The 13,885-nt window shown below is 39.6% G+C and overlaps 1 protein-coding gene across 1 annotated transcript in view; it reads left to right on the forward strand.

The window, feature by feature from the left end:
• CNKSR3 (CNKSR family member 3) overlaps window positions 1-10,686 on the forward strand; it is a 54,616-nt gene extending 43,930 nt beyond the window's left edge. Inside the window, exons 8-13 of the mRNA XM_053938899.1 lie at window positions 2,091-2,159; window positions 2,865-3,011; window positions 4,482-4,606; window positions 7,007-7,215; window positions 7,682-7,771; window positions 9,253-10,686. Coding sequence (XP_053794874.1) covers window positions 2,091-2,159; window positions 2,865-3,011; window positions 4,482-4,606; window positions 7,007-7,215; window positions 7,682-7,771; window positions 9,253-9,551 — 939 coding nt within the window. The 3' untranslated portion in view covers window positions 9,552-10,686. The remainder of the gene's footprint in view (window positions 1-2,090; window positions 2,160-2,864; window positions 3,012-4,481; window positions 4,607-7,006; window positions 7,216-7,681; window positions 7,772-9,252) is intronic.
• The last annotated feature ends 3,199 nt before the right edge of the window (window positions 10,687-13,885 follow it).

Consider the following 13,885-nt stretch of genomic DNA (forward strand, 5'->3'; position numbering starts at 1 on the left):
TGGTATTCTCAAACAGGCTACTACTGTCCAGGAGCAGTGACTGAAAGAAAAAAAAGAGCAGAGAAACTTGGCTTTTGCAGCAATGCTTTTTTTTTTTTTTTTTTTTTTTTGTGAGTAGAAAAGAACCAGTGGTTCTAATTGTTCCCCTGCCAGGTCCACGGACCAGGCAGGAGAGTGTGGAAATCTGTGCTTGCAGTTCAGAGTGTAAACTTCTATAGCTTCTATAGCTTTGATATTGTTGTCCTGGCATACCTCTGTATAGGATCTGCCACAGAGACCACGTCCACTTCTGCAGCGATTTTAACATCTAATAAATGCAAAAGAAAGTAGTGTTGACTGCTGATAAGCTGCTTCTGCATGTAGATAGATCTTCTTTAGGTCTGTATTCCTTCTGTAGCTTTGAGTGTTGACCTAAGTGTCTGCTTATTGTTATCAACACTGGTTCTTCCTTTGGGGAAACTCCTTCCTTTGGAGCAACAGAACCTGACAAGTGACTGAGAGATCTGCAAACAACTGATGGCTTTATGGAGGTGTGGTATCATTTAGATGACCCAGGCTGGATCTTAGCTCAATTTTCTTGCCAGATTTGGAATGGCATTTTAGTAGCTATCCCCAGGAGCTGGTGTATGGGAATGCAATGGAATTGCACCCCTGAATTGGCAGTACTGAACAATGGAAGAACTGGGGAAGTCCATTTGGTATGAGTCAGCCAAGAGGATCCCTGGGTTATGCCATCCTACGTGAGACTTTGCATGTTGTGATTGCCTAGAGCAAAACTTTGCTCTTTCCTCTGCTCTTATGATGTGATCCCAGTGCTGTGACCTCTCACTTGCTGCAGGAGTTCTCTGTGAAAGGGTCCCCCACCCTCCCTCAGATGAGCTGTTGGTCACCCAAAGGACAACTTGAAATAAGCTTTGTTTTTCACAAACTTGACTCTGGCCCAGCATTTTTTCATGATCTTGGTTGATTCCTATATATGCCGCTTTCCAGAGAGGCATTTCCTCTCAGAGGAAGCAAGAAGACAATGAAGAAACGGGGTTACTCATGATAGTTGAAGCCTCCTACAAATTCCCCATGCTTTCTTCCTTTGTTGCACTGTTTATTCTTACAGTTATTTCTCATAACAAAGTTAGTTCAGGTTTAAAGGTGTGATGAGGTAGAGAAGGGAATCCTTAATCCCAGTGCTTAGTCCTGGAGTCACTAGGAAGAGCTGGCCTGCTGCCTGGTGGTTACTCATGGGGTGGAGGGAATGGGAGGAGTTGCTGTCCTGTGACCGGGGTGTGGCATGTACCAAGGTAGCATGTCTGTGTGTTTTGAGTGTTGTCAAGGCTGGTAGGAGTTGGTGTGTTATAGCAGCGAGAGTGTTTTTAATAACTGCAGCAAAGACTGGTGCATTGCACCAGCTGTTGATAAATCTAAATATTGATATACTTATCTGTTTCTTGCTAACGGCTCCTCAGAGCTTAGGTTTTGTTCCAAGAAAATTGTATTTTAAAGTGTATTATTATTTGATAGGTATTTGAAAGATACCTGTCTATGCAATTATTTTTATCTACTGCTTTGGTGATTCAGGCAGGCAGTTTCACATTCAAGTCAGAAGCTTTTATTTACATTGGAAAGCAAAAAGGTAATGTGCAAAGGATCTGTCTTGTGGATTGGAGGGGTTTTGCTCCTTTGTTCTGTACATTCAAAGTCTTAATGTATTTTTTAAAATAAATACATCTTTGTTTAAAAGTTGTTTAAGATGGTTGCTGTGTTAGGGCAGAAATCCTTGTCAGTCCTCTTCCATTAGTGTCTAAAACTATAGTACAAACTGGACGGAAAAGTAGAGTGGAGACTGTCCCATGACTTAAGTCCAATTTGACCTGAAACAGATGGTGGCTATGACTTCTCTCTTCCTGTTTAGTTCCCCCAGCATAAAAATAATTAATTTGATTAATTCATTTACATTTCTCAAGTCATCAGTAGATGTGAAAATTATGTATAATGAAGAGCATTACTGATCCAACCTTTGACTTAGATTGGTGGGGGTTGTTATGGGAGGCAGAGAGACCTGATGCAACACATGACTCTTGTTTTCCTCTTTGTAGTCCCCTGCTGATCGCTCCCAGAAGATTCACGCTGGTGATGAAGTGATCCAAGTTAATCGGCAAACTGTGGTGAGTAACTTCCCTTATGCTTGCTCTGCACCACAGGGGCTGAATGGATGGCGTCAGGAGGCAGTTCTGATGTTTGAGGCTTTTTAACATTTTATTTTTAAGACAAATTTTATTCTTTGCAATATTTTGATAAATATACAATATTTCATGTCTAAATGCTTTATGCATCATATTAAAATAGTTGATGTTGCATTTAAAGACCTGTTTTAAAATGTCTCGTTACAATCCACTGAAATGCACACAAGAGCTTTAAAATGCCCCCCAGTAATTTGCAAATGATTGTCCAATCATTTGCATCTGGGAATCTGTATGTAATGATTGCATTTTTGCTTAATACATTAGGCAATGCCTTTTAATGTGAGAAAGAAACATGACAAAAGTAATTCAATGTGAATCCCTGTGTTAGTCAATTTGAGCACATCCATGTGTCCTTCTAGGACTGGAACTGAGGTATAAAGAGCACTGCTTCATATCTCAGTATTTAGTTTACATCTTAAGTAGAGAACTTGGAAAGAAAATGAAGAACCTTGCAAAAAAAAGAGCTTTCCAATTTTTTTTTAATTCTTAAGATGGGTTTTTTGGATCCCTTATCTCTTCTAGGTTCATGTCAAAACAAACAGTCTAACTTGGGGGATTTGGGTTTTTCTTGTTTGTTTGCTTTCAAAAAAGAAATGCTGAATAAAAGATGTCTTTATGCTCTTCCAGGTTGGATGGCAACTAAAAAATCTGGTGGCAAAATTGCGAGAGAATCCTGCTGGAGTTAGGCTGCTGCTTAAGAAACGTCCTACTGGCTCTTTTCATTTCACTCCTGCTCCACTGAAGAACCTGCGCTGGAAACCACCCTTGGTGCAGGTGAGAGCCTGCCAGCTCCACTCTCATCTCAGGATGGGAATGTCTTGGTAGCAGCTAGAAAAAAGAGAAGTCCCAGAAATGCCCCAAAGTACTCAAAGTCAAGGCAGGTTAGGTGAAATGTTATTTTTTTTTTTTGTCTTCTTGCTACCAGATAATGTCCTCTTGGTACACAAAGGGACTAGGTGTGCTGAATGTTTTAATCAGTCTGTGTGCCACGGGGAGAACTTATTTGAGGCAAAACTGCTGATATGTATGGAATTCATTAGCATGGAGCAATAAATAAATGCTTTCTCTGTTTATCACAGTAATATATTTTTGCTAAAATAGCTTAAGACTATTCCATATATTTGTCCTCTTTTTAGTCTAGTGAAGGGGGAAAAAGTGTTTTTTTCAAAAAAATTATTTAAGCTACTTGTTTAAATAAGATTTGGTTGTTGGGCAATTCACAGATTGGATACTGAGCAGACAGAGAAAGTTATGTTAGTAATTCTTAGATAATCATGTTGAGGAATAACATGTTGCATTAGGAAGTTTAGGGCTTAATGCTTGCAGGAGCAAATAACCTAACTGAATTTAAACTAATTATCTGAAATTAATAAAACCAGGGAGAGTTCCCCCTCCTCCTCCTGTTGTGATACAGGGCTCCCTACAGCTGTGGGGATAATTTAAACCTGTGAAATGCTGGTGGCTATCACAAGTCTCCATGAAGGCAGATTTCTCTCAAAATGGGTAGAAGATATATACTTGACTAGTTGTTCATCCTTCCTTTCACCAATGCATATGTCCTGTTTTTGTGGCATTGTGCCTGACATGTACTACCAGTGTGAGGAGCTGAGGTGGGCTGGCTTATAGGCTGTGCCCAGCAGTGGCTGTGCCCAGAGGAAAGGTCTTTGAAACCTTTTCTCTCCTATAGGCAGGCAGGACCCTGGCAAGATGCTGAGAATATATAGAAGTGAGGCGCAAAGATGAGCAATGCCAAATCTATTTTTAATTTGCTTCCCTGGCCCTTATATCCATTGATCCAATCTATGGTGAATTTAATATATTCCTGTCTGTGCCCCAGTCACTAGAGTGTATGGAATAAAGGTAGCATATGCCAGTTTCACAAGGCTTGCTAATCATAACTGTATTAAACAAATTGCATTATTTTAATGCATCTAAATATAGAAGAGGGGGTTTTGTCTCAGTTGCTTTTTTTGTCTGTGGAATTTACATGAAAAATAGAACTGGAAAGAGCAAAATATTCTTGAGCAATGCATTACCCATGATAGGACTTCTGTGGGAGGGCTTGTAAAGCTAGCCAAGACTGTGGGTGGAGGAAAATGTGGATTTTAAGAGTTTTTGAAGTGCTTGTGTATCACAGAGATATTAATTCACTTGGGGATGAAAATGGTGCTATTGATTATTAAATTATCTTTTTGTGAATGATAAATGGATGTTCAGATGTTTGATAGCTGTTTAATGTTTCAGACTAGTCCTCCACCAGCTTCAACTCAGTCTCCAGAAAGCACCGTGGATACCTCCCTGAAGAAGGAGAAGCCGGCCATTTTGGATCTGTACATACCCCCTCCACCAGCTGTTCCGTATTCTCCTCGGTATGCAAACAAACCTGTGCCACTCAACAGAAACCTCCTTCACTGCACTTGTTTCTGAGCTCTTAGAGCTCTGTGCAGATTACCTTGAGGAAGCTGCAAATCTCAAACTTTCCTCCAGCTGCCTAAATGAGTTGGATTGCCTGAACTTATGCTTAAGTGTGTATACTACCAGGATTGTAACAGATTTTACTACTGGAAGATTATTGTGTGCCACAGAGAGCAGAGTTGTTCCCAGAACATGACACCAATGTCATCTCTGGTTTTGTTGTGGAGTTATGTTTCTGACACTGTTTAAATCCAACTGCACACAGCAATTTTTGTCCCTAACGTTTTTCACTGTTGGATTTTTTCTTTCTTAGCAAGTTGAGTAACTGTTGTGGCAGTTGGGATAGAAAAGAATGTCACGTTAAATGACACCTATCACATTAAATTTTTAAACTTGCAAGTTGTTTAAAACAAATATGTTCCTGCTGAAGGGAAGGGAGAGACAATACATCAACTCTTACTTTTTAATCCTGTGGTGTAAGCTATAAAAATGCAGACCTGCATACACAGTGGGAGGGGGAATGGTGTGTATGGTAAGGCTGACTGTTGTTTCTTCTCAAGTTCATGTTGACTCATGCCAGAACCCTGCCAGCTGATCTGGGAATGTGATGGAAAAAAGCATTTTCAGGCAAGATGTGAAAGGCAGGCATGCTTCCTGGCCTTCCCTGACATTTTAGGTTATGTATAGGTAGCCCAGCACAGAAACTGTGACCTTTTGCTGCAGGCCTTGTGGGAGGGCACTTGCACATGTCATGTAAGGGCTGATACAGAGACAGAGGTGGTATTACTGCAGTTTTTGGGGCAGGACTGAGAGGAGGCTCACTTAGGTAGGGTCTCTTTAGTAAAAGTTGGAGTCACCTTGGCCTGCTCTTGCCTTGCTTTTATGGTTACACACGCTCAGTTCTTATTAAAAAAAAAACCTTAAATCTTTAAATCTTTTGGCATAATAACAAGCATATAGATTTAGCAGATGAATGCCTTAGTCATTTCTTCAAATCATTAAATATCAAGCACATTGGTGAATGATGTCCTTGTGCACAATTTGTTTATCTTTTTTAAAGAGACACAAAATTATATTGAGTTTAAAATGCCTTTAGACTTCCATCCCTGTTGAAAAGGATGGAAGTCACAATACAAGATGTACAACTCATCCTGGATGATGTGTGGAAAGGGAAAGGCGTCTTGACTTTGACTTTTAAAGAAAGCAAATGTGAGAAGCTATGGCAGGCAGGAAGAGGAGAAAGGACAATTCTTTTGCCTTCTGTTTGGTCACTTATTTTGACCTCTGCATGTTTTGCTTTTCTCTTGAAATCATGGTGCATTTGTGTGATGATTGTTCTTTTTGCTCCCCCTCATCATCCTGTTCTCTTCCCTCTCTGACACGAATCTCCTCTGCTCCACCCTGGGAGTCAGAGAGCAGTGTTTGGTTTCCTGCCCCATGGCACAGTCTCCACATGGTGGTGGTGTAGGAGAGCTCTCCATGTACATATATTTCTGGTGTAACACTTGAGTGCAATTTTTGGTCTCTGCATCTCCATAAATAGCTCCTTCCTATTCACTGAGCTTTGTTCTTGCTGGAGAGCTGGACGAGTGGAATGTGCCGTCCAGGGACTGTTATGAATACTGGGGTATATGTGTGCTTAGGCAGTCAGCTATGTGTTTTTATGCCTGACTTGCCTAATGGTTGCTTCAAGCAATAAGATTGTAACATGTAGGAAGGGGAAAAAATCTCCAGGCAAATCTTAACTTGAAGGGTAGCTTCTCTTCCAAAAGTACTTGCAGAATTTAATCAAAACCGTGTGTATATATATATATATATATGTATATATATATGCACACATACACACTGTTACTGAAACTTTCAAGGAGGGAGAGAGAAGGTGGTAAATATTCAGTGACAGGTATTGTACTCCTATAATGACTGAAAGGCAGAGACCCTCAGATGGAGGTAATAGCTGTTACTGTTACATATACAGAGATGGATAAATTTATGTAGCACTCCCTAGTCACAACTATGTACTTGAGCAGGCAGTGAATCAGGGGCTTTGCCCTCAGGACAGAAAGGTCTCATTTATCAAAATCTTTTGCAGGAGTGGAGCCTCTAAATTTCTCAGTGTGTTAAATTACTGGCTCATTAAGAGTGAATTAGCATGAGGGGGTAGCTTTCTTTTCTCCTTGTTAAATATAATGAAGTCCTCTGTCACCTGACTTTCTTGGGAGCTTCTTCCAGCTTGTTTGCAGCACAATGCCAGTTGTCATGAGCATGGCTTGCTGCTAGAAGCATCTTTCAAACCTATTCATGTCTGTAGCTTTAAACTCTTTCAAGCCACTAACTGTGGTGACATGTCCTTTCAGAGATGAAAAGGGGAGCTTTGTGTGTGGAGGAGGCAGCAAGCGCAGTCAGCCACTACCTGGGTCCAAGGGTGCTGAGTCTCCCAATTCTTTTCTGGATCAGGAGAGCCGAAGGCGAAGGTTTACTATTGCTGATTCAGATCAGCTGCCTGGGTATCCCATGGAAGTAAATATCCTGCCAGCCAAGATGAGAGAAAAAACACAGTCCTATGGTGAGTTCATTCCTCTCTTGTTATCACTGTTATGATAAGAGCTTTGATCAGTCTGAAATGATTTGTCTTAGAAATCTGCTTGTCAGATTTGGCTGATATTAACGCCATTTGTACAATTTGTGAATGTGAAATTTTACTTCTGAAATAATTTCTCTTAAATGATGTTACTTCTGTAATGAATATCATTCAGCTGTGGTCTGCTTCTACAGAAAGCCATTTCCACATGTGTTTTGGTTATAACATTATGTTCAATCCTGCTCCAAATGAGCAAGAGGGTGGCTGTTTCATTTCAGCACAGTGATTTCTTATATGTCACCAGTGGAAGTATCTTCAAATATTCTTTTTTTCTGCAGTTTGAGCTCCCTATTGCTTATCTCTCCCTTTGTTTAACTGGGAAAAGCAAAAATGTAAAAATTGGTTTCCTCAACTTCATGTAACTCCTCATAACCTTCTGTGTTGTCTCTAGGAAAACCTCGTCCTTTGTCAATGCCTGCTGAGGGAAGCTGGATAGGAGCTGCAGAACCCTTCTCTAGGCCACGAGGATCAGGGAGAAAAGGCAAGGTTTTAGGTTTTATCCCTCATTCTCTTCCTCTCCAAAATTTCCTTGGGGTGAACTACATAAAAGTGTTTAAATTAGGAATGGAGGATTATAGTTTGCATATTGGTGAACTGATGCAAGGTGACCATTGTTGGGTTTAGCAGAAATGCCAGATGGTAACTCTGAGATTTCTGAGGCTATTCAGTGATGGAACTCAAATCTTCTGCCTTAGACTTGTAGTGAGCATAAAAAGTTAGCTAGAATGACTAGGGCAGATCTGTACTTGTGACTTTGTAGCACAGGTTTACCATTTTGCTCTTGCACACAGCCCTTTCCCTTTCTACTGTGTTTAATATTGATTGTGAAACTGCTTTTTTGCTAAGTCTTTTTGTTTAGCTCACTGTGGAGGCTGTTGAAGAAGCAAGCTTGTTCACAAAATGTAAAATGTAGGACCTTTTAGGAGCTGCTTTTTACTGTTACTGCTGTTAGAAAGGAACATGTTCTGCAGGCATCACTGAATGGAAGAGAGACAGAAGCTCATAACACTTTGTGTTCAGTTGGATAGCTTTTTTTACTTCCCACACTATCCTCTTCCAACCCTCTTCTGCATCTGAAAGACTATTTCAGTCCTGTTAGAGTAGGAAATAAGAATGACTAGGTTATTCTTGGAATCAGTTATGAAAGCTAATGTCTAATTCTAGGTAAAATCAAAGCTAGATTCTATTATTTTCATGTAAAAGTAGAAATTGATAGCAAGAAGCATCAGCCTGGAGGGATACTAACAGAGCCATCACCAGGTGGCAGGACTGGTTTTTGTGTGTATGGTTTTTTGTTTGGTTTTACCTTTGGCTTTGTGTTGCCTTTTTTTAATGCTTGAAATGCATTTAAAAAAGCGTGCAGGCTTGTATGTAAGCTGTATTAGATCAGAACCAAAGGTCTGCCTAGTCCAACAGGATTTCTTTAGGAGCAGCTGCCTTAGTCAGGTGTCTGGGGAAGAGATAAAACAGAGAAAGCATCATGAATCACTGGTCAAAACCAGGGATGGAAGTGCTTACATCTTCACCTGCAAAATTAATTTCTCTTGTCCAAAGTAATAGTAGTAGCTTTTAAGTTACTTGTGAGTTATATTGAGAAGTTTATGGATTCAACTCTGGTCTCTTCATCATTTTGAATAAGATTTGTTACATATCACCTATGATAATGATTTGCATGAAGGTAGTCTGTATCATCATTTTTGGTGTGTATGAATCTGGACTATAACAGTCAAATGGTATCTCCTCTGAGTATGGATTTATTTCATTATTTGTGCTACTTAAAAAACACTGAAGTTGCAAAAATCTGTGGATCTATTGATAGCTGCTTATGTCCAGGTATTTTATGAACAAAACCCCAGATCTAGGTATTTGAAGTGTAACCAGAATACTTTTATAAAAATAGGAAATATTAATGGAGGGTTTTGAAGTCAGCAATAATTGATTTTCCCCCTCCTGTTTGTACAGGTGAAGATATCCTCTGCAGATACTTCAGCAATGAAAGGATACCCCCAATCATTGAGGAAAGCCCCTCCACGCAGCACCCACTCTCCAGGCCAGTGTCTGACAAGCAGTTAGTGAGGGGAACGGATTATATTCGAGGCAGCAGGTGTTTTATGAATACAGACCTCCACAACAGTGCAACAATTCCTTTTCAAGAGGAAGGTGCTAAAAAATCATCAGTTACATCATCTGCAAAATCCTCCTCGGCAGAGCCCTCGCTGCTGGTCAATTGGCTCACAAGACTGAAATTGTTGACTCACTGACTTGTCCCCAGCACTGTTACCAAGTGCCTTTGCTCATCGATCAGATTTCTCTACTTTGCAGCTTAACTGACACACAGTGACTAATGCAGTATTCTTTTCCTGGAGAATCTCACACTTTAGCCTTTTTGTTTGTAATTTTTGATGGATCAGAGGGTTTCATAGTGCAAGGAGGGAAGAAAGATCAAGTTCCTCTTCATGGCCAAAAACTGAAGGCATTTATTCCCGTGGAAATGAGTAAAATTTCAGTGGGTAGAGGCCACACTTGACCTGGAAAATGCATAACGACTCAGAGGAAAGCGTTGCATTGCTGTGAAGTCCAGTGGCACTTCAGTTGTCTGAATGCTCAGAGGCTGGTGCAACTGGCAGGGTGTCAGATTTTGAAGAGCTCACAGAAGTTGTCACTCTCCTGACTGGGAAAATAAGCTGGGAAACAGCAGTTTCGTGCAACTTAGTGGTGATGTTGCAAGTACTGCATGAGATCAACCTTGTGAGGAAGAAGTAGTAGTGTTATTGTTCTTTCTCTGATATCCAGAGTTCCTATGAAGTCTTAGGAAGAGAGTTCTCTTATTCAGAGATTTTAGGAAGTTGGACTAATTTAATTATAAGTCAATCCAACCTTATATATATAATCTATTTTATTTGAAATCACAGTACAAATAAGGAGCACTGAACAACTGCAGTGCTCATCTGTAAAGGTATATGGATTGCTACAACAAGCCAAGGAAATGCATCTGTAGAGGTGGTGAAAGAATATATATATATTTTCCTTAATTGTTTAAGAATGACTTGCTGTTAACCAAAGTAACCTTTAAAGACAGTCCTGTTGGACTTACGAGAACTTTTACAGTGGTTCAGTTTTTGAATGATGTGTTGTTTTTATGAAAAATATGTGCTACCATACACTACAATTGTAAGACATCTTGCTATTTTCTATATAGCTCTAATTTTTACGCCTCCAGAATTTTAAAGTGGCATTGGGTATTTTGGGAGGAAAATAAAACTTGTTTAACAAAAGAGGAGGACATTAAAGAGGTATTGTTTAAGAAAGAATGTACATAAGATTGTTAGTATGCAAACAGTTGTGTTTAAAGTTATTTAAATGTTAAATATAGTTGTATATATTTTTACATTTAAACAGATAGAGTTTGTACCTTCCTGTATTGAAGTATTGGGCACAACTTAGTCAAATGAAAAGAAAATAAGATTTTGTATTACCTTCTAATTATAAGACTAACTATTTTTGTAGATGATACATTGCCAACAGCCTCTACTCCTTTGATCTTCCTGAAAAGAAGGATTTGTATTTAATGATTGGTGGGGAAAGAGGGAAGTTAAATGCTAGTTTGCATGTAGGACTGGGGCAGGAATCACATGTGATAAGAGGATGTTAAAAACACACTGTAAATCTGCCTGTGAAACTGTCACCATTCTGCTGCAATGAGCTGATGAAGTTATGCTACAGCCTTGCAGAGAGAGACAGGGTGTTTCATTCACTTCTCAATTAATTTTGATTGTGGCTCACTGATGACTGGGGAGGCTGGTTTGGACCTTTCTGATCAAAGCAGATACTTCTGCCACTCTCCTCCACTCCCCGAGATGGCACTCTGTACTAGATGTGAACTGCTGCTGCGCAAATGAACCCTACAACAGTTTGGTCCTGCCTCCAAGAAAAGGGCTGAAACTGCCATGTTGCAGGCTCTGTGGTGTAGTATAGTCCAGCCTCAAAAAGGCTGAACTGTTCTAAAGGTGTTGTCTAAACAAGACTTTTAAAATGAAGATTCTGCTTATCTTCAATGTCGTGTTTTCTTTACTTTAAAAATGAATGGGGTCCATCATGCTTAACCTCTTATTGCATATAGTGAATATAGAGGATGCTCTACAGTTTAGGGGTAAAAAGAAGTCCCACAGATCTAGGAATAAATCACAGCTGGTATCCTTCTGGCTTAACCTGCAAAACAATCTGCTATTATGCAGAAACTTGGCTCATCTCTTGATGTTGGAGCTACGTGTATCTATCCAATCAAAAACTATATCTAGGCTGACTTCCCTAATAAGTATCATGTACATTTCCAGATATCCTGCCATGGTACCGTACTCCACAATACTCTGAATACACTGTTATGGTGGAAAAACAATACAGTTAATTGAAAAAGATCATAAACCCCACAAAAATGGAAAATAATATTTAGTACTCATGTATATATGTATAGTGGGGATCATGCACTTTTGAAATATTGAGCAGGCTTCCGTTAAAGTCTATAGAATACGTAAATGCCAATACCTTTGGTTTCTCTTTTTAATTGCAAAAAAAAAAAAGTTCTATTTTGGATGGTAATGTGTGATAGGAAATAAGACATGAAAATGAACACTAATGGCTTGTAGAGACAGAGTGCAGGGCAATTCTCCAAGCCATGTGTTTCCTCTAGTATTACGGACAATTAAATTAATCAGTGTTTGAATTCTGGATGACCAACAGAGGTGAACACAGTACTGAGAGTATTTTACTAATTTTGTGCTAATCAATGAACTGATAACTTTTCCTTCCTCATAAGCAGGGCTTGTTTTACAAGCAACATGCTCCATAGTCGTGGTGCTCTTTGAACAGAAAGGAGAGAGAGTAAAAATACAAAACTTAACCAAACCAGGAAACAGATGGTAAAGACTAGCTTTATAGTTGGAGAGGATAAAGAATTTTCTTCTTGCGTAAATGTTTCTTTAGTCCAAATCTTGCATCCTGTTTTATTACACTGCACCAGGCATTCCTCACAAACTGCTTTATGTCTGCAATCACATCCTGAATAGACCAAGTTAAACCCCTCATCAGGCTTTTACTTAGATCTTGATTAATTAAGCTCAAACCCTTTTTTTGCAGGTTTTACTTTCCTAGGAGCTTTCCTGCATTCATCATTCAATTTTTGGAATATCTTACACATGATCTGGGCAGAAAGGCTTTCGTGCTCATGCATTCTCAGAAATACCTTTGCCAGCAGGATTGGTATTTTGGAGGAGCGTGAGTGTTGGCTTCTGCTTGAGTTTTCTACACTAAAATATTCATCCCCCAGTTTTCACCGTATATCCTAGTGCACCGTCTTGAAGTGTGAGATAGAAATGCTCGTGGGCAATTGGAAAGAAGTGTTGTATCCTTTGGAGTAACCTTTGTTCTGATGTACAGCTGTAGCTTCTTTCTTCTTTGTAAAAGCCTGAGCTTCTCTGTAAAGCCTGAACTTTGCTTTGCACATACTGTGGTTATGGAGAACGTGCTCTTTGTGGCTGTCACATAGGAATGCTTTTGTCTCCTTGCAGCCTGTAAGGTTTTTATAATGGACAAGAGCTCTTGAGGAAGCCACTGACTTTAAGCATATTCTGTGATTCACTTAAGATGTATAAAGAGCACTCCAAAAAAACTCAGTTTGGAGAATGAAAAAAGAGGGGTCAGGCTAAGCTAAATATATGGGTCTGTGTTGTGTCGAATGCTGCTTCAGCTGAGTGGCAGTAACTCTGCAAAGAAAGCACCCCACACAACTGCAACATGCACATTTGTTTCTACCACTACATTTTTATGATGCTAGAATATAAAACAAGGGCAGTCTTTCAAAGCAGTTATATATAGTTCCACACACCACACTTCAGCTGTAAGATATATTGACAAAAGCAGTCAAGAGCTGCTGTCAGCGTGTAATTTCACCAAATTCTGCTGCCTGTGCTTCTGCTGCATCAGTTTAAAATAGTAACCTCTTTTTATCCTGTTGCCTGCACAATGCAAGTCCCTAACCATCAGTTTGTCTGTCTTTGTGAGAGTAATTGCTGGTACGGTTGTGTTATTCCCACAGGGCCTTATGCAGTGGTCCAAAAGCTTAGTTAGTTTGGGTTATTCTGGACTTTGTCCAAAAGTGGGAAGTCAAATTTAAAAACAATGTTACTGCTCCAACATCACTTAGAGTTGGGATTTTTTTTTAATACATACTAGATATGAAACAGGCAAGAGTTGTCTGTTGCACGTACTTTGCCAGTGGAAGAAAAAATGAGGATTGCATACTCAGTGGAGGAAAAAAACCCAGACCTTTGGGTGTCCTCCAGTTCCTGCCAGTGGGAGAAATGTGTTTGTTTTAGCATGACATAGAATAGATGTAAACATTTCTTTTTAAACCTTCCTGTGTGGTCACCTCAGTTATTCGGGATGATGTAAGGCACTGACTTTCTCCATTAAGTGGTTATGGAGTTATCCAATATGTTTTTTTGGGAAAAGGTAAAGATATCTTAGACAATTATGTGATTGATTAACAGAGTATGGAGACAGAGTAATTAAGCATAAAATAAGTGCCAGAAAGTGCTGA

This window comes from Vidua chalybeata, chromosome 3, assembly GCF_026979565.1.
Source record: "Vidua chalybeata isolate OUT-0048 chromosome 3, bVidCha1 merged haplotype, whole genome shotgun sequence".
Lineage (NCBI taxonomy): Eukaryota > Metazoa > Chordata > Aves > Passeriformes > Viduidae > Vidua > Vidua chalybeata.